Below are 21,363 nucleotides of genomic sequence, written 5' to 3' on the forward strand. Positions count from 1 at the left end.
TCTCTGTCTCTCAGCAGATGCTTGACTGGCCTCTCCCTGCTGGTCCTGGCAGGCTCTGGTGTGGCCAGGGGGTCAGTGCAGTCCAACCCAAAGTAAATAATTAGTGACACTGGCTGGAGCTCTTTGTCTATGTGCATGTGTGTGTATGTGTGAGCGTGTGTGTCTTAATTTGGCTAAAGCTCGCGGCCGTGAAGAGAGATGTCATTATTTACGCCAGATTATGGTTGCCGGGTGCCACCAAGGGAGTCTGTTGCCCATTCCACCGGAAAGCTGGCTTAAGCTGTTTATTTACCATTCCTTGCGAGTGTATGTGTGTGCGAGCGGAGGTTGGCGTTTTTTAATTCGCCTCATCCTCCATTTAACAAGCACTTCAGTGCATTTAGAATGAAATTAAAACTAATTAATTGGGTCTAATGTGATTTTTTTTTTTTTTAATCATTGTTGTTTTTGCTGTATTGGGATTTCCCATTTAACAAGCAGACCTGCCAGTGCTAATTAAAAAATTCTATAATCAAATTGATAACACCTTTAATATGTTATACACTGTGATGTTATATAATCCACCTTGTTTTACTACTTTTTTACTTTGCTGTTTTCCTAAAGTTCTTTCCGACATAAGGTGTTTTTTCCTGCATAACTGATACAGAATATAGATGATGAAGTACTAATTTCACCCTATTTCTAACATTTGGACCATCAGTGAAACATCTTTTGGTGATAAAGTAGTTTCATTACATCTTGGTAATGTTATCAAGCCCCTCTAAATTTCATGCTGTCAGTTTTAAGAGAGAATTTACTGACATTGTGTTGTTTTTTAATGGTGCTTCAATAGGTCGTTCTTATGAAAACTGGAATAGACATAAAGCCATTACACATCTGTCCTACATTTGAGGTTACATTGTAGTTTTTATTCAAACTTTATTTAAGATACACATAAAAATAAATGTTATAGCATTTCCACCAAGGGTGGCATTGTAAACATGTCTTTTAATTATTCATCTTTTTAACAACAACAAAAATACTATTATTACAAATAATTGTATTATTATTAATACATTATTACAATTTAAAATAACTTTTCTATTTTAATATCCTGTGATGGAAGAGCTGTATTTTCAACATAATTACTCAAGTCTTCAGTGTCACATAATCCTTCAGAAATCATTCTAATATGCAGAAATCGTTCTAATTTAAACTGATAAAATAATTGCAGCCTTGGTAAGCAAAAAAGTATTTAAATAAAACATTTTTTTTTATAAGGGCAAAGAAAAGGACCCTTTCTTTGTCCTTTTCTATTCTTGGTATTTTCTCTTTCTCTTGACCCCTTTCCTTGCATTGACTTCCCCAACTTCATCCCCAAGTCAGAAGATCACAGATAATGCCAGGCGAGGGGTGTAGTGGGCATGTGTGTAAGACTGGGCCCAACTGCTCTGCTCTGCCCTGCCCTGGCACTTCCCTGGCACAAATTAAAGATAGCCCAGCCTCGGTGTGTGCCAATCTGCTGCTTCTCCCCATGCCTTCTGTGCCAACACCTCAACGAGTTTACAGATGACTGGTTCGGTATCTTCCTTGACACTTTTAAATCCATGTTTTGGATTCCAATGGTCCCTTTGTATGCAGATTAAATTTATTTAAGGGAGGGAAAGAGTGGTACACACAGGGTTAACCGTGTGTGACCATCACTCAGTGTGTAATTCTTAAATTGGAGAAGCCTTTAATGAAACACATTTGGTCAGGTGATAATAACAGAATAAGGCTGGAGAATCATAATCGCGGGTGTGAGATCGTTACCAACACCAACATGCCCTGCACAAAGGCAGGGGGTCCATTTAAAGAAGTAGGCCTATATCTCATAGTCTTAATGACTTTCTTTTTTAAAACATTTTTAAAATTAATATAAACTGATTTGATAAAAGTTATCGAATGGGATTAATTTAAGAGGAAAGGAAAATTGGTGTAATGGGGTGCAAAAAGAGGCTGATGATTTATATAGGGTGAATGAAGGGTGATAGGGACAATGTTTCTTGCCATAAATTAAAAACAACAGCCCAACACATGATACACTTCTGTAATAGGCCCTACTGGAGATTTTACCTATCCATTTGATGAGGAAACAATGTTATATTAGGCTGTAATGAAAGGATGCGTGACATACTGTTTTATGTAAACTGAGCCAAAACCTTTTTTTTTTTTTATTCATCTGTAAACATTTTGTGTGATTGGGACAGCACATATTTTCATTTATTTAGGCTAGAGTAAGCATATTTATTGAACAAGTTAGTTCATCCATTCATATGCAAGATTTCCTTTTTCTGTTTATCATTTTTAACAGTTTATAAATCCATCCTCAATTCATTCAACACTTAATTTAGTGTTGCAAATACAAGCTAGTTCATGAACATTTGTTTTGCTGATTAGGGGTTGCACAAATGAAGAAGTTGGAAACCACCAATTTAGAATATATAGAGCATTTTCTTAATTAGCAAAGCCTTTAAGCACTGTCCCAATCATCCAAAATCATGCTATCCCATCCATCTGAATTTTGTTTGTGTGGATAGGACGAAATAAAAACAACCTAATTCTGAAAACAACATGATATTAACACATTTTTTACTGATTTTGTTGCAGTAGTGCATCGTTTTCACGTTTCAATCAATGGTTTCTGCAATACAGCTATGACAAATGTATGACCTTATTATGAAAACTACAGAGACCCCATAATCAAAATTGAACGCCATCAGTAAAAACAAAAAAGTTTTTATTTTCACTCAGTAGGCAAGAAAATAATCGCTGTACATTTATACTGTCCCATTTGATACTTATTACCCTTAATTCACCCCTAAGATTTGTACAAGACATGGAATTGAAGCAAAATCAGACCATGTCAGCCAAACATTTTAATTCATGCAAACTTTTAATAATGTTTGTCATGCATCACATTCGGAACCTTAATTTCATTTTTACGATTTAACAGTTAGGCCGATGCCTTTTCCATTAGCCTGATGTTCGACACACAATAGGCTATTTCTTCCCTGGCATTTATTGAATAAATAAATGAGCATAATAGTCCAGGCGTTTTAAGCCAAAATGGGGGTCAACTGTGAACAAATTGCAACAGAATCAAACTCAACTGATTTTGTATCCTCCATATGTCCTGAGTAAGGAAAAAAAAAAGCCCCGAAGAATCCCATTAGGGGAAAGTTCCGAAAAAGACCCAAATATATCATATTCATACGCCTATTCATTCTTTTTCTCACATGAACAGGGTAAAAATTTTAACCTTTAGATATCACCATGAAAATTACTGAGTTGATTACTTACATCAAGACAAACAAAAAATGTATTACTAGTTTTTTTATATTGTTTGTTAACATGGACAAACGGTGCATAATCTAATTACAGATGTGCTAATTTGCATACCACAACAGATCTAAACATTGGGTATAGCCAGGTGAAAATGTCTTGTTGAATCTTGTTGACATATAACAGTAAAATACTTAATATTAAGGTCTGAATGGAACCCATTTAGGCTACCCATGAGCATTAATACATAGAGGCAGGAAGAAGTACTTTAAACCAGCCTTTATTAATTATTATTGCAGAGATGGGGTTTGGGGCTGGGTCCGTGGGACTGTTTCTGGGGATTCACTTTTTATTTTGCCTACCTTTTGTCTTCTGCATTCTCCTTACCATTGTCTCCTGTTCTTCCCTCAGACTCGTCCCCCAGAAACGGTCCCACGGACCCAGCCCCAAACCCAATCTCTTAAAAATGAATAAAGGCTGGTTTCTAAAGTACTTCTTCCTGCCTCTATGTATTAATGCTCATGGGTAGCCTAAATGGGTTCCATTCAGACCTTAATATTAAGTATTTTACTGTTATATGTCAACAAGATTCAACAAGACATTTTCACCTGGCTATACCCAATGTTTAGATCTGTTGTGGTATGCAAATTAGCACATCTGTAATGCACCGTTTGTCCATGTTAACAAACAATTAAAAAAAACTTGATGTAAGTAATCAACTCAGTAATTTTCATGGTGATATCTAAAGGTCAAAATTTTTACCCTATTCACGTGAGAAAAAGAATGAATAGGCGTATGAATAGGATATATTTGGGTCTTTTTCGGAACTTTCCCCTAATGGGATTCTTCGGGGCTTTTTTTTCCTTACTCAGGACATATGGAGGATATAAAATCAGTTGAGTTTGATTCTGTTGCAATTTGTTCACCCTTTTTTCCTAAAACGCCTGGACTATAATATGGAAATATTATATAGACACAGGTATTTGACAGCAGGTGAAGAACCAGGTGAAATAATTGCATATAGATATAGTCTTAGCTATATTTCCACTCTGTGCTTTACTGGAGACATGCTTATTTTTTATTTTATATATTCTTTTTTACTTTTTTTCTTGAACAGACAAAAATTAGATTCTCTGACGCACCTCTCCTATACTCCCAATGTTAATTTATATTAGTCAACCAGATAGAAGGGCATGTTAAAAGCCTAGGCCTTTAGGCTAACTCAAAATATTAAGTGAAACGTTCTTCAGTTGCTGCATTGAGTGGAAAGCTATAGATGGATTGTGACAATTTAATATGATAGCCTACCTGTGCTTTAGGTCCAATTAAACAATGAGGACCCATCCGTGCTCAAATGTATGTGTGCAGGCCTATGTATTTGCACGGTGATGCTGAATCGATTTGACACCTCGGAATGAAGGAGATCTTATTTTTCACGCTCGTTTCGGGCTGTTGAAATAATCTGGTCTCATTAGTCGGCCGCCGAACTGGTCTGATTTATCCAGACTGTCAGTGACCCTGTAGTACCGCGGGTCCCGAATCAATCACCGAGCTTGAACGGCTAAACCTGAGACCAAAACGTGCTTGATTTATCTACCAAATTACAGAGGCCTAAAGACACGACCGAGGAAATTGTGCGCTACTCCCTCAAGCAGTGTAACATCTCAGGCCCACCCCCACTCAAAGGATCTCTAAACAAATTGTTGGGGGTCTTACAAACCACATTAAACGGGTTATTTCTATATTACATTAAGAAACTTTCAGTTGCATTTTAGGTCACCCAAAAACATTTCAATTTCACCTGCTGCTAAACAGAACAAATTGCGTTAGCATGACGACAACAGTAGGCTACATTGCTCGAGCACTTTCAGAAATGATCAGTATCGAACGGTATATCGGTGTAGCTACTGACATTATTTATCAATTTATTATAAAGGCTATTCCTATACCAGTTATTTCAGGGAGAAAAAAATGAAACAAAAACGATAGAGACGACAAAAGACATTACGGATTGCACTGACAAGAACCAGTTGATTTGGACCAACGCTATCTCACGACCATTCGTACGAGTGAGTAGGCTACGATGTGGTTATAATTCGTACGATTTGTCTAAACCCCAGTGATGGGTAGGTTTAAAGGTGGGGTCAGGGGTAAGTCATTCGTACGATTTCATACGAATTGGGCAACTGTAAAATATGTACGATTTAACAAAAATCGTACAAATTCGTACAAATTGCAGTGAGATTACACTGCAAACAAAAATGTTCAGAAAATTTAGTCGCATAGAAACGAAGAGTGAATTTAGCAAAAGTTTGCAGTGCATGACATGTTATGACTGTAACAAGGCGATGTTAAATATGAAAATAAACGCATTTATCGCCATTGAACTTCGAGAAGGTGAACCCAAATGCATCTAAAAGTACATGGTCAGGGTGTAGCAGGTTTTGTGATGGCACAGTAGATGGCACAGTAGGCTATGTCCACTTTGAGCCATATATAGGCCTAAATTCGACTCTGTTGCAGATTGTCTTCTGTAAATGGAATACAGCATTAGGCTACTTAAAATTTGTAGGCCTAGTTGTTGTTGTTTTTTTTTTTTTTTTTTAAGTTTCGCCTTTTTATTTAGAATTTCAGATTTTCATTTATCGTTTCAAGTTTCTATATTTAGCTACAATTTAATGTTTCAAATATTACATTTCATAACATTATTTCTGTAATTATCATGTTGTCTATGATAAATGAGTGTATCATGTGTATCATTATACAATCTGTGTATATGCACTTTTTAATGGGAATTGACATTAAATTATTTAGGAAGTTGATATCCTGAAAAAAAAAGTTAGGCTATACAGGACTATGAATAAACCTAAAAACACCTATAGCCTATATAATCACCTAAAATATACTCATTCAACATTCACATAAATATCAACGAAAAATATCTTGTTTATTTAGAGAAAAGGCCATGTGTCAATCCATATGCTTCTTTGCCGCCACTGCATATTCTTCCCACAGAAATGAAGCGAGAGTGCATGAGAATTGACGTTTTGTATTAGAATTGTGCAATGGTTTTCTTTTTAAATAAAAAATGTGACATGCAATTAAATGAAAAAGCTCAACCAGCATTAATGAAACCTTATATCCTAATTCCAAAACACAATGTTTTGGGCCATCATCCACGTTAAGGTTTTTATGGGTGGGGATTTCAAAAAGAAAGACAACCCCGTTGTCCGTTGTCTGTGCATGCGGCTCTAGGGTGGCAATCTCTCCCGGGAGAAAAGAGGAAATGAGATACGGAGATAGAAGGCTACGGGAGGTGGTAAATTAGCTGCCTGATCCGCACTCATTGGCGCATACACTTCCCCCATTAACCACACTCTCTCCACCCGGCTCCCTCTCCCTCTCTCTCTCTCTCTCTCTCTCTCTCTCTCTCTCTCTATCTCTCTCTATCTCTCTCGCTGCTGTTTCTCCACTCAATACCCGGGGCATGGCGGCCTTGTAGATTTATCATGCGGAGAAATGAATGTATGATGATCAGTTAAATTGAAAATCAGCAGCCGGCTGTCGATGAGAAGCAACACCTTCGTAATTAGCAAGAGAAATTGGGGCTTATGGACAGATAATAGCGTAAAAACAATTTACACTCCTCCCTTCTCCGTTTATAATGAGTCTCAGGGCTCAAAGTGAAAACTTTTTACTCCCTGAATCTATAAACCGAGTTCATAACGTGTACAAGACTAGATTACAGCACTGGGGGCCTGACCAGACGTGAGGAGAGCCTGTAGTATCATCAATTCATTTAGTATAAATCAATTCATTGTTAGTCTTAATAAATTATTATGCTTAGCCCACTCGTGCTTGGAGGATCCCGAGTGCGTGGATGTGTCAGACCTTCACAATCAACTCATATAAAATATGCCACTGTAAAATATAGCCTTTCTTGCACTCATTTCGTACACTCATAACTACACTAAAACATTTATATTTCTCCTCGCTGAAGTAGCACATCCCCCCAGAGAAGATCCCTTCTCTCATTATTTTTCCTATAAGCTAGGTCTCATGCAGTGCAAATAGCAGTAACCCGAAATAAGAAATTATGTAAATGTTATTAAGGCTAGAAGATGTCATTCATAGGGTAAAGCTCAGTCCCTCCGTTTACTTTTAATTTATTTGCAAATACAGGGGCTCAGTGAAGATGACCGGAGGCTGGCAGTTTTACGTTTGTATAATACTGCCCACTTCTACAGAATCTAAACTGTGTGTTGAGAAAATCTTTTAAGAAACGTAATAATTAAAGGTTTGCTTTAAGAATCCAAAATCCATCACAGACCCATGCTGGGACCGTCTTTCCTTCTTGACACAGACATCCCTGATCATACTGATCACCATAGCCTAATTCACTTATGTCCGCTACTATTTCAGTGCAGATGCTGTAACGTGCCATCATGAGTTGACCCTATGTAACATTATTATAGTAAACTGGTCTCGGTCTCTCGGTCTCTCTCTCTCTCTGTGTGTGTGTGTGGCCTGGTAAACCCATTATTGGGGGGGAAAAACGTCCCCACAAAAATGGCAATATCTGGAATCTTTGTCCTTGTGGGGACATTTTTTGGTCCCCATGAGGAAAACAGCTTATAAATCATACTAAGTGATGTTTTTTGAAAATGTAAAAATGCATAAAGTTTTCTGTAATGGATAGGTTTAGGGGTAGGGCTACAGTTTGTACAGTATAAAAAATCATTATGTCTATGAAAAGTTCCCATAAAACATGAAAACACAACGTGTGTGTGTGTGTGTGTGTGTGTGAGAGAGAGAGAGAGAGAGAGAGAGAGAGAGAGAGAGGGGAAGAAAGAGAGGGGGCTGTTCTTATAGAGCGACAAATGATCAATAGGCCGATAAGGCAGGAACATCAATGTACGCGACAGAACAATGAGGGATATCATCGAACATCTATCTTAATATTGCCGCCTACGCGTGCCCTGACAGGCCCGCGCGCCTCATGAAAATTCCACCCCGCGAATCACCCAGGCTTGCGCGCGCACGCACACACACATCCTCACACGTACGCTCGCAGCTGCCTGGGCTATTATTTCCCCATTTCAATCTGACTCGCCAGCCTTTCATGCTAATTCTATTATTGTTGGAAGTTTATGTGATTTCATATCGCTGGAATCGGTAATGCATAATAACCCTTCAGGCTAACAGAAAAAAAAAACGTATCCTCCCAGCCGCCACCGGGAAAATAATTACTTTCATATCAAAACTCCACAGGAGCTGACCGAGTCCTACCGCCCGCGGCGTGAGACCTCATTTTAACTGGAGGTTTTGAATGAATGAATTTGTTAAAGCAATAAACACGAGCCTGCTGTACAGCAGCCTCTCAAAACGATAAACAAAACAGACAGGATAACCGTAAGCACTGAGGTGGCAATACAAGGTGTTTTCTTTGACAATATTTTATTATTCTTATTCTTATTACTTATCAAAATGTTACATATATAAATATTTCCGATACTTTATCATTTATACAACGTTTGAAGATATGTTGTTCTCGTAAGCTAACTTGTTCCTTAAAGTTAGACGAGTCGCTGAATTGGAACAGATATTTTACGCCGAAACAGATAGTTCACCTGAATAAAGAATATCCGTTTCTGAACAGTATAAAAAAATGAATCAAAACAGTCTTGTATAGAAAAACGTGTCGTTATCAGCTTTGGGATTATGATAAGTCACTTGGCGCCACTGGATATTTCAGTCCATGTCAACGTCTTCTCCATCTTTGTTTGTGTCAGCACATTCAGACTGACACTGGTTAGGAGAGATGCTTTCTTTCTGGCTTGAGTTTGTGACAATGGACTCAGAGTCGTTTTCAAACGAATTTGATTCTGCAAAACATTTCTCTGAGCTTGTGTTTGAAGGCTGAATGGAAGAAGAGTTCTTGCTTTCTCTTTGCAGCTCGGTGTCTTTGCACAAGTGATTGATGTTTTTCTGGTTTGAGGTTGAGATGTCTGTTGAGGAACAGTTGTGACCCGAGTGTCCTGAATCCTGACTCGGTTTCGTCGCTGTCTGTGGCACAATGAAACCCAGCGGCTGGGTAATGGGATATAAAAGAAAATGGCCTTTACCAACCAGTGGTCGCTGCGGCGGTAACTGAGAAAAATCCAGGATAGTTTTTCTCCTGGGACTTGATTCGGCAAGTAAACTCTCCACACTGAATGGGTTGAGTTTCTGGAGCGTGGGGGCGCGTGTGATGCCGTTCGCGGGGTCCATGGGCTCCGCTGCCTCGTTGACTGTACTGGCTCTTTGGTGGCGTGGATGTTGGTCACAGATACGTTCTGTATGCTGTCGGTGAGTGCTAGGCTGAGGCCCGGTGTGTGGAGTGGACTCGCTATCGGTGCTCTGCGATACTCCACTGTCGCTGTCAGATCCAGGCGTGTGGAAGAGATCACCAGCTAACAGCTTGTTCTGGGATTTCAGCAGTTTGCGCTCCTGTTTTCGCTTCTTCTTTTCCATGCGCTCCAATTCCCGTCGTGCGATCTCCTCCGGGTCCATTGGTTCGCCGCTGCAGGTGGTGGGGTGAGAGTTGTGGGCCGGTCGACCGGGCCCTTTCTTCGTGTTCTCCTTTTTGCGCCATTTAGCTCGCCGGTTTTGGAACCACACCTAGAAAGCAAAGGTTGAGATTTTTGGTTTGTTTCAAAATATGGTAGAATCAATTAATATAAATGAACCTCGAATTATTGTTAGACAAATTGCTTGAATAAATCTGACAAGCTCCTGAAATCTACAAATATTTCGTTTCTTTATCGCAATATTATCCTGTAATTACAAATCACAGAATTGTGTCTTTTTATTTATTTAATTGTATTAATGTATTAAATTAAATAAAACGGCAATATTGATTAAAAAAAGCAGCTAAAGGTTCAATAGCAGTCATTTTCTAAAAAAAAAAAAAAAAAAAAAAAAAAAAAAATGCTCGATTTCTGAAAACTCTTGTTTTTCTATTTGACATCCAAGGTTCATCAACAATGACACGAATTGGACAGAGGAAATGTTTTAATCTATACACTCTTAAAAATAAAGGTTCTTCATAGAACCTTTCCATTCCACAAAAGGTTATTATAGTAGAAAAGGCTTCTTCAGATTTTTTTTTTTTTTAGAATTATCTGCACACTATGGGAAAAACGGTTATTTTAAAAACTGTTGACTGAAAGGTTCTTTGGGAAACCTTTCCATGGCATTGATGCTAAATCACCCATTTGGAACCTTTATTTCTAGGCATATTCTCTAGCATAAAGCCCTTAGCCACAGATGCGCTTGTCTTAATTGTCAATTGATTTAATGTAATGGCTCACTCTCAATCTTTCAATTAAGCCTGGTTCTTGCGTGGCTAATTTGGGCCTGTTCCCCTAAAGTTCATTTAGGCGCGTATAAGCGCTAGGACAGATTTGGCCCAGCAGAGGTAGAGAGCAGCAGGCTCGCACCTCACACCCAGACCCCTCACATGGCGACTGCCGTCTGTTCAGCGCTGATAACACCACAGTTAGCATCCACCAGCAGGCTAAGACGCATACTAACATAGAGACATCGAGGCTATACATGACAATAGCTGTGTATACGCATGAAATGTTAATGTCGGTAAAATCTGTGAGCACACAAACCTAACGATAAAGAAGGCTAATCTTCCTTGAGGAATAAGAATAATACAAAGCTTAGCTTTTAACTCCCCAAACAAGTCTGCTTCTCATCCAGCGTCGAATTTCGACAAAAAGGGAAAATGCAGACAAAGGCACGTCCAACGCTTATAGCATCACAATCCACTGGCCTATATTTCATTTAGTAAAGAATTGGTAAAACTGATCATATATTAACTAAAATGTTAGTAAATGTGTTTAATATATTAGTCAATGAAACAGGACATTTGTATAATTTTAAAATATCTAAATGTCAGGATTTTTATCTTAATAAAATTAACAAATTGTTTATAATAATCTGCTTTAGAATTGAATGCATTTGCAGCTAAATCTGTTATGAATAAATTGTTGTCCACATCAGGCTAATGTTATAAGATCTTTCATGTTTTTAATTGCTGAAATGGTTAAACATTTGAACCTTGCTATTATTTGAAATTGTATGCTGTTGTCATGCATTTAGAAAAATAATTCTAACTTTTAGCATTTAAAGCTTACATTTTTAATTAGCATTTAGCATTGTAAAAAAAAAAAAAAAAAAAAAAAAGGTAGGCCAAAAGCATTGCTTATATATAACATGGAGTGGATGTACTATAGCTAATTCTGTGTCTGTTAATAATAAATAGGCCATTGCAATAAAGGTCAATGAAATTTTGTTATGACATAAAAACAAACCAGCGTTTACCTGAACACGTGACTCAACAAGGTCTAGACGTAGCGCGAGCGCCTCGCGCATGAACACGTCCGGATAATGGCTTTCGTTGAACGCTTTCTCTAGTTCCTCCAGCTGCCAGCCCGTAAAATTTGTACGCGTTCGCCTCCGTTTACAACCAGGGCTTTCCTTGTCGGGGTCTCCGCCATCTAGGATCACAGAGCATGTGAGAACGCGCATGCAAACATGAACATACACACTACTCTACTTAGAATAGTCTACATAACATTTTGGTTACAGAAATTATTTAAAACACTACAATTTTATAACAATCCAGTGGCTGTCAAATAAAAAACTAGAATAATTTTTTTTTTCACATGAGTCCAGTGCCCGATGTATTGCCATTAATTAACCTTTGGAGTATAGGTTACATTAAAAAAAAATGTTTACCTGTGATTGCCATGCATGATTCTTAAAATACAGCCTACAGAAATGATGTGATTAATGTGATTAAGTTCAATGCCGTGTTTTATTTCACAGTCATTTGTAACACATTTAGCCTACATAATATGAGTGTTTATTGATTCGCACAGTCTAGAATTACAAATAGACTTCGGCTAGCCCATAAAACATGAATCAAACGCCTTTAAAACCACAGAAAATAATCTGTTATCATGATGAGGATTATAATACATTTCATTATTATCAGTGTATTATAAGTCCGAGTAAAATCGGCCTACTTTCTAGTTTTCCTGAAATCATGGAAACGAAACAAAGCTTCCATTTCTTAAGTGTGCAATTTACAAATAAAATACAATAAAAGTATTCCATATTCTTTTGGCGAGCGAGAGGCCTCGCGTAACTTAAATATTTCCCCAAAACTGTTAATAATATAACTGTATAGCCTACTATATTCTACATGGAATAGAAGAAGCGGATAACCATTCTCTTACCGCTGAGTTTATACTGATTATCCCCGTTAACACCACATCCAGATCCGAGCAATGGGTTGGAGTTTGCAACAGACGCTGAGCATGATCCGTTAAGTAATCCGTCTATAGAAAAAGGAACAGCGACCGCTGACTGTAGCTGGTGTCCGGTGATATCGTAAACATGATGGTGACCGAGGTGGTAGGGGAAACCCATTCCAACCATGCCCCCCAAAGAGCCTCCAAACTGGGCATGAGGATGCTCGAGGATCCGGCTATCCATCATTGCATCTCCGGAATCAGGGAAGCGTCTGTCTGGCCAAAACAAGCTCCAACTCTTCCCTCAGTGCGCATGCAGGAGCCGTGAAAGGACGTGCGGCGTTCACATGCTTTGCGATCCCAATTAAGGAATAAGGAGACCGAGGCAGGCGTGCAGGCTTTACGCTCTTTCCTACTTTGTCAACATCAACTCTCCCCTTGTCCAAATAACTAGCTCTCGCGCTAGGGAATTCGTGACCAATAAGAAACGTTAATCGTCGGTGACGTCAGAGCCACGACACGAGCGTTTTCCATATCGATTGCTAATTATACCTGACATCCACCTCAATAAACAATACCAGCGCTGTCACAACACGACACGAGACATCACAACTAGACGGGAGGGAGGAGAAAGGGGAGGAGGCGAAACCGGCAAATTGATTGATTCCCGACTAAATTCTAAACAGCGACTACATAAACACACACTGATTCCGTTCCAATAGCTTACTGTTCTGCTCTGAAAGCCTCGTTCGTTCGTTCGTTCGTTCTATGAAAACAAAATAACAAATAGGCTACTAACAACCGAAAACGTCAAGTGCCTCATACTTTTCAAGGAACGTCTTGCTCTCTCTGAACGCGTAAAATGATGTTCTCCCATTACGCGGAGGCATGGTTCCCTGAATAGAGTGATCCTATAACGGACGGAGAATCACCCACCCTGTTGCGAGCTGTCAAGATGAATTTAAAACTACAAGCACCTCAGCCTTTCTAATATCTACACGCGAGCGCGCCTCGAACTCATTTCCACTGTTCTGATTACTGTGGCCTTGATTTTGGCAGGTGTTATGAAAAAGAATTCTGGAGGTGGAAACAAAAGTGAGTCTGACAGAATAACTGTGAGGGGGGCAAGCTATATGAAAGCACAGACGTGTTTGTCTTATATAGATTATTGGCTTATACAGAGTTGAACTGACATGCTTAATAGGCTAACTTCATGCAAATAATCAATTATGCTTCTGATCATTTGTGTCTACTAGAGGGAGTGTGGTGTGAGAAGGTCATAATAATCCATTTTACAAATAAAATACATTTTAAAAGAAGGTACATGCAATAATGACAATTTCCTAAGAAAAAAAAAATCTTAATTATGTCATAAATTAAAATTTTACGGTGAAATCATATTGCACACATCACACGTTAGAGTGTATATTGGGCACAGAAAAATATTAGATGATAATGATTAATTATTTCCTTATTATGTGATGGCTGTAAACTTTTAGTTTTTTTATTTATAATGTAGTTCCTCTGCCTCTAATGTTTAATTAAACGCTGTCCAGCACATGTTCAGGTTTGTGTGTGTGTGTGTGTGTGTGTAAGCGAGCGAGAGAGAGAGAGAAAGAGAGAGATGGTTCTGAATACAGGATGGTAATCAATCCTGTCCATGTATAAAGTAGTATACGGGTCTTTCCCTCTCCCTGCTCTCCTTCATTACCGAGAATTAATTCCACTTTATTTATCCAATTTCTCCAGCTGCCAGAACGTTAATTTGAGTTGAAATTTCTCACCACTCGCTCGCTTGCACTGACCCTCAGTAGCACCCGGATGGTGTGTAGTAATAACCTAAATCTTTCAACAGAGGGGCACGAAAATTGTTACCTTATTAGCATGCAAATTGTTTAATTAATATTATTAAGAAGAAGCATATAATCCGTTCGTCACTTGACCCCGCAGTCTGTTGGCTGGCCGCCTCTCTGCATTTCAATGTGTTCATTTCAAATCAGCACTTTGAAAAAAAAAAAAAAAAAAAAAGGCCTCTCTACTAAGGCTAGTCTCTTTCAAAGCACACAGTCCCTGCGTGAGCGCGCGTTTGATGCTACTTGGTTTGTATCTCTCTCCTCCACTCTTTATCCCAAAACATTTCATCACTTCGCATACAGGAATTATGGAAATCGTTTCATTCTGGTCCTCCTCCGACATCTAAGTTCAATAATTGGCTTCTTGTAGTTTGCTTTTTGAAAACCGCTTCTTGAAAGGGCACCCCTCCGGTTCTGAGCAAACGCTATCCGCTAGACGCGCGTGGCTCCTGGGTAGACAACCCTTGACACGCGGCCCCTGCGAAGCGTTGCAAAGCGCCCGTTGTTTTTAATCCGGCGGAGTGACTGTGTCAGATGCGCGGGCTTTAATTAACTTGATAATCATAAGTACGCAAGCCACACAAGGGCCAGGGTTCAGTGCGTTTTCGCACACTTTCGCTATTTTAATATGTAGCCTACCTCATGGTGATAATACATAAAAAAAATTAAGAATCAACACATGTCAAAATTAAACGTAGCCTATATTGCCCAATCAATTTATGGAAACCCGAAACCTGCATCCGTACATTGAGATTGGGATACACTAAGGTGTCTGTGTTACAGTGTAATTATGCATTTATGTACTGTGTAATAATAATAATTAACAACGTGCACTTACTATAGGGTTATGGTTCACTACATTTCTGCTCAGAGTAGAATAAACATTTTTACACTTAACCCATTTATAGCGGTTAAAGGGGTCCGATATATTTATGGTCCTATTAAAATCCACACAAACTTTAGCCAGGAAGATGGAATGGACTGGGCTGTTTCTCACTCTGAAGCTTGAAGCAACATATTTTTTTAAACGATAATCATAAATAACCATTAGGCTCGAATAAAACATTTTAATTAAAAAAATCAATATACTACTTTTGAAGGTCTTAATTACTAAATTAACTTAATGTGAGTTCATTTGAAGCTATCAAAACTGAGCAGCACATTAGTCGATGTACAGATAATTAGAGTGTGAAACGTAAATTAATTGTTGAAAGTCATTTGATCCACAAACGGAACCAATTAAAGTGTAAAATGATTTTCCTTTCTGTGTTTGTGTTTCACTCAAGCACATAGTTTGGTGTTTTAGTAGGAAACTAGGCTATCCCACCAGGCAAATTTCCCTCTAATCCCGCTCAGCTAATCATGCAATTAAAACTTTCCCGCGCGCTAATTATCTGCAATTGTTGGTCTGGCTGCAGAGAAAGCAGAAAGTAAAAGCGATTGATCCGAATTTTAATTCACTTCATTTCAGATTGAGAGAGGGGGAGAGAGAAAAAGCAATTCCCCTTCAAATTACCTTATTCAGCCTTGACAACCTACAATGCCCTTCAGGAATCTTACCCTGGTCTGCATTTATGAGGTATAGGGGCAAAATGGAATCCTTTTAATAACAATAACTCAAACTTATATTAGAGCAATACTTTTATTTCAATTAAAACTGACTTATCACCTTTTGCTAAAACGTGCTTAATATGCCAAAAATTATCAATGCTTGACGGACCCCGAGCAGAGATTGTCTAATTGTAATCAGCGAATCGAAGGTGCTTGTCGCTTCCCGTTGCCTCGCGCTGGTATGCACGGAAATAGAACTAATTTACTCGCCTCCCCGGGGAAATCCGCTGAACAGATTAACATTTTCAAAATATAGTAATAATATTATTTGAGCAATGGTGATGACGGCAATTTTTCGAAGCCTTTGTGAGAGTAATTTACATATTTTTCCAGTCCACTATTTTCTCCCGTTAATCACTCTTTGAAACTGAAGGACACATGAATGTGTGGCACTTGCACGTGGGGTGGGAGCGCGCTCCTGTGTGGCTGTGCGCTTATGCGCTCGCGCTAACAGCATATTGATTCTATCCATCCCCATGAAAAGTGAGGAAAATGAGCAGAAAAGACCTGTGACACGACTTTATTGATGATCAAGCACACAGGTATCACAGCTGTCAAAAACTTGAACTGTCATGTGGAGGAAGAAGAAACCATTCTTTTATCGCCACCTAGCGTCGTGCGATTTTGTGTGGTTTAACGTTAGGTGCCAAGGTGCCCCCAAAAAAGAGCAGATGTCTATATGGCGTCAAACCAAAAACCTTTACACCATTTATAACAAGCAATTTGATTTAATCACAATTTAAAAAAAAAAAAAAAAAAAAAAACATTTGAATGAAAACACATTTAAATGTAAAACGTTTTCTTTTTAAACAAATTCTTGAAAAAGTTCTTCTTGACCTGAAAAAAACGTGCCTTAAAAAAAAGATTAAAACATAAGAAAGAAAAAAAAGCAGTCATGGGGCTCTATGACAGCCTATAATGGCTTTTGATTCAATGTTGATGCACGTACAAAAGTTTTTCAAATAAAGTGTGTTTGTCTTAAAACTAGTTAAGAATTTAAGTCTTTTAATTAGACTTAGGCCTACTGTCTGTACAGTTACACCAGCTAGATTTGTTTTTACTTTACACACATATAAAATATTAAGAGAAAGAGAACTGAAAACATGTTCTTTATAGAAAAGGTGTATTCAAGTAATTTTTGAATAACTTAATAGATCCGGACAAAACAATGCTTGATATGCCATGTAATCAAAAACAACTTTAAATCGTTTACTGATCACTGTAAATAAGTTTTAGAGAGTTACAAATTAACTCTTATAACAAAAAGAAAATATGTCAGTGAACGATTATTGATAGAGGCAAGTCAAGAAGTGCTGGCAGACTTCAGTTCCTCAGACAGCTCAGGATCAGCCATCTCTCTAAGTAAATAAATCTCAAGACATCATGAGAATCAATCGTGTCATCCGCCGGGGTATCAATCAGGTTCTATAGCTGTACACTGACCGCGGTCGTTCGTGAGGGCCTTGAATAGTTCATATCTCTTTGTTATTCACGCTGCTCTAATCCCCTGGTGACTCGCGGGCTCACGGTTGTTCGGGTCTGGGACAATGAAGCATGGGAGGAGGAGCGTCAACTATTATTTTCGGCCGACGCGGCCATCTGCTGCGCAACCCAACACCCCAGAGACGGCCCAGTATCCACACTGTAAACCAGCGAAGATGTTTTAATTAAGGCGAGGCAGGTTAACTCCGCTGCCTAATGAATTGCCTTCGTTGCCCTCCCCTTGTCGTCCAAAAGAGCTGCTTGTCTCGGCCCCCTCTATAGAAACTATAGAAACAAAAGTTCTAGAAGTAGGCCTATACCACAGCATAGCACATTTGGACGTCTCTCTTATTTACCGCATCTTTAGGCTGTTTAGATCACCAATAGCATTAGAGCAAATTAGATCATTAGACTAAATATTATAAGATTTAATTATTTTCCTTCAAACTTTAGCCTAATTCTCAATCGGCCTATACATGTTATGGGAAGGATAATAAAAAAGCAGAGCCTATAATAAGTTAAAAATAGTAGGCTATAACATTAATATTGAATATTTTTATAACATGTATAACAATATTATTCTTCAATAATTTGTTCTCCAATAGGCTATATTTACTCATTACTAAAAGATGGTTCTCATGAAGTACACAGTTAAGCAAAGGAGGTGTAAATTGTGCGACAGAATAATTAGACGAGCCTATCTATTAAATACATAATTGTGTTTATGGAACCCGAGTCTAATTAAATGTAGCCTACTTAATTAGGCTACTCAACAGACGACTCGGATGGTAGTCACAGCGCTTCCTAGTGGTGATCCGAGTCATTGCCTCTCCCAAGAACTCCATATCTGCCACATTAAATTAAGATTAGGCCTATATGATACCGTGTGATTAGAAAGCACACATACGTCTGCAAGATGTCTGTTAAAGAGCGCTTCATCTGGAAAGCATCTGCTGTGTCAACATCTGAGAGATGTTTTTAATATGTCAGTCTTACATACATTCTAAATAAAAAAAATCTTAAAGTCATTTTCTAAATGTCTATTTAAAGTCTGACAGGAAACGTCCTAGAGAAGTATTGCAGATGAGCAATCACTCAAAAAAAGTATGTCTTACAGATGGATCAAATAGACATATTTGTGATGTAAGTGTGCACATAGCCCATTCAGCCAACTAAAATGTGGCTTACAATTAGCAGCTGTCCGTGAGTAGGCTGTCTTCCCCCAAATTATTTAGACACTTTGAACAAATTCTATACCGAAAGTCAAACTTGTTTTACTTTTAAGCTCAGTGTTTCTCAAACTATACTGGTGGATGCATTTGGCCGCCGTGCTCGGATCTAACTGGTTAATTAAAAACAGCTCATGTTTGCTCAAGTTAATAAAAGGACTAAATTATTCACTTTGGGGACCTGACTCCCAGAGCGCCTTAAATCATCCCGGGACAATATTGTAACTCTCTCCCTCCGCTCTGATGAAACGCTGAGGGGTCCTGTCACTGGTCGGAACCCCCTCCTCACTTTCCATCTGTCCCTCTTTGTCCTCCCTATAAAGCGTGTGTGTTTTAGCTCATTGTCTTTCACACATTTATTGACACCTTTTTTAATTCGGCGCTTCTGTCGGCCTCCTCTAGCCGCGGGGCGCCAATCTCTTCCGCTCCATTAGCTCATTGAAACAGGAGTCTGGTTAAACAAAAGAGATGCAATCTGATCCTCTGTCCCATCTCTCTCTCTGAGTCCATACATGTCTCTCATGCACACCACGGGTTTTCGCGCCCTGTTTGTCAGTGAGACTGGCCTGTTCGTTCGCAAGCCAGCGGGGAGGGGGATCTTATTAGCATTAAAAGCCTACACCGTGAAATTCATTTATAATTGCTAGAGAGTGAGAGAGAGAGAGAGATAGCGAAAGCATATGCGTCCCGAATTACGTTTGAATAAGTTTGTGATATGTTAACATGGAATGGAATGCGACAGACTGCAATTATGACGCCTTTGTGACTGTCAAATTCGATTCATAAGAGGCTCGTTCCACGGTGAGCGCCCGTGGAGAAGAAAGTGAGGTGAATCTTAATGTAGCTAAAGAGAAGGCTTAGAGATTTCCGCTGGAAGAAACGAAAAGCAGTCCAAACAATATAATAAAGTCAGGAAAATGGCATGCATTTATTGCCAGTATTTCCTGATGCTTGTTCAATCGGCGTAAAATGGACAGAAGCTTTAAACTGATCTTGTCTATCAATCATATCAGATAGTTTTACACGGGTTGGTGGTGAGCGATATACTCTCTTTCTTTCTAATATCTCCACCACAAAAGAGGTTTGAGATCCTAAATGTGCAGTGGACTCAATGACCAGGATTGAGAACTATTGTATTGAGATAACTGACAGTGGTCAAGTGTAACGTGTCTTATAAGAGACTGATGAAGTGTGACTCAATGCTAATGCACCATATGTGAAGGCCACAGATGCATGAATTCCTTATTAGGATGCAGGAAGTGCCTCCTCACTGTGATATCTTTTGCAAAGCATAACCTGAACCTCAAGGTTTACAATTTGTTGAACAGGCAGTATAACACACACACACACACACACACGTACGTCTGGTTTGCTATCTTTGTGGGGACTCTCCATAGACATAATGGTTTTTATACTTTACAAACTGTATATTCTATCCCTTTACACTAACTCTATACCCCTAAACCATTTTTTATTTGATTTTTAAGCTTGTTTCCTCATGGGGACTCAAGCCCCCATGAGTATGTGTGCATTCAGGTTGAAGTCCCCACTGGGATAGAAAAACAAGCATACGCGCACACACTGGAAAAAATAATAATGTCCAATCGACACAATTGCACATAATTTAATTCTAAATCAATTAAAATCATTAAATTATTCTAGCATTTAGAGCCTTGATATATAATTTTAATTTCTTTTCATGGTCATTCTGCTGTTTTTGAATCTTTTAAAGGTAGTACAAAAAATAAACTGTTGAGAAATATTTTTTATCAAATATTGATCAAAGCCTAAAATACAAAAAGTTGTCCAATAATGTGACAGCACTGACTTCATCCCAATGTATTGGCACCCACACACAATATTAGTAGTTTGATTAACACTCATTACCTTCGGTTTTAAGAAATCTGCTGCCATCTACTGGTCACCTTTACATCCAGCAGAGGCTTGAAACTGAAAGTGTTTCTTAAAGGAACATGAATGTCAAATCAATTTCTTTATTTCAATCGTATTATTTGACTAGAACAGCCTTCTTAAAAAAAAAATCTCAGGGACAGCTGCTGCTATTTGGATGAAAAGTATCTTAGGCAGACCATAAGCTTTTCAAAAACTACAACTAAGCAGAACAAATATATAAATACATTATAATTGCAGTGGATATCATTTATTACACTTACCGTGCATGTATTTAAAAGGCTCGTCCGTACGTATGTAGTGGTGGATGTCTTTCTGGTTCAATATAAACAGACAGAATTCATTCAGTACCACGGACAGCGCCATCGGGTTCATTTTGTACTAGTCTATAGTACTGTGACTGTTACAGTCAAAGCACAGTTGCTACTGTTGGGTTAAAGCGATGCATAATGCCATGTGGGTCACGAAATTTCTAATGGATGCATGTTAAATGAGAAAAGGAGGAAAATGTAACACTTAAGTAGGCTATCGTTATTTAACCGTACCTGATTGTATACATCAGCTGAACTACAACGGGAAACTACATTCAACTATTTGTAGCCCATTGCTACACTAGTCAATTCCTAATGAAAAAGTAAGTCAGGCGCAGGATGATGACGACTAAAC

At 38.5% G+C, this 21,363-nt stretch overlaps 1 protein-coding gene across 3 annotated transcripts; it reads right to left on the minus strand.

Annotated features, from left to right (window-relative positions):
* Window positions 1–8,751: 8,751 nt before the first annotated feature.
* uncx4.1 (Unc4.1 homeobox (C. elegans)) lies at window positions 8,752–21,316 on the minus strand. 3 transcript variants are annotated; one of them, XM_079864905.1, is made up of 4 exons: window positions 21,243–21,310; window positions 20,961–21,012; window positions 11,677–11,852; window positions 8,752–9,963 (listed from the first exon to the last, which is right to left on the minus strand). In XM_079864905.1, the coding sequence occupies exons 2-4, from the start codon at window positions 20,965–20,967 to the stop codon at window positions 9,055–9,057; spliced, it is 1,092 nt and encodes a 363-aa protein (XP_079721031.1). In that variant the 5' UTR covers window positions 20,968–21,012; window positions 21,243–21,310; the 3' UTR covers window positions 8,752–9,054. The 3 variants fall into 3 exon arrangements, with proteins under 3 accessions (XP_079721031.1, XP_079721030.1, XP_079721029.1); XM_079864904.1 differs by having other exon boundaries at window positions 20,961–21,316; XM_079864903.1 differs by lacking the exons at window positions 20,961–21,012; window positions 21,243–21,310 and adding an exon at window positions 12,597–13,440.
* Between the last annotated feature and the right edge of the window lie 47 nt (window positions 21,317–21,363).

This window comes from Squalius cephalus (assembly GCF_949319135.1).
Source record: "Squalius cephalus genome assembly, chromosome: 2".
NCBI classification, from domain to species: domain Eukaryota; kingdom Metazoa; phylum Chordata; class Actinopteri; order Cypriniformes; family Leuciscidae; genus Squalius; species Squalius cephalus.

Excerpts from the sequence above, each read along its gene's own strand:
- uncx4.1 (XM_079864903.1), bottom strand. The coding sequence starts at position 12,858 with ATGATGGATAGCCGGATCCTCGAGCATCCTCATGCCCAGTTTGGAGGC. Across the intron at positions 11,853-12,596 it reads TAATCAGTATAAACTCAGCG|ATGGCGGAGACCCCGACAAG; the intron begins GTAAGAGAATGG and ends CTGTGATCCTAG. Across the intron at positions 9,964-11,676 it reads TTGTTGAGTCACGTGTTCAG|GTGTGGTTCCAAAACCGGCG; the intron begins GTAAACGCTGGT and ends TTTGCTTTCTAG.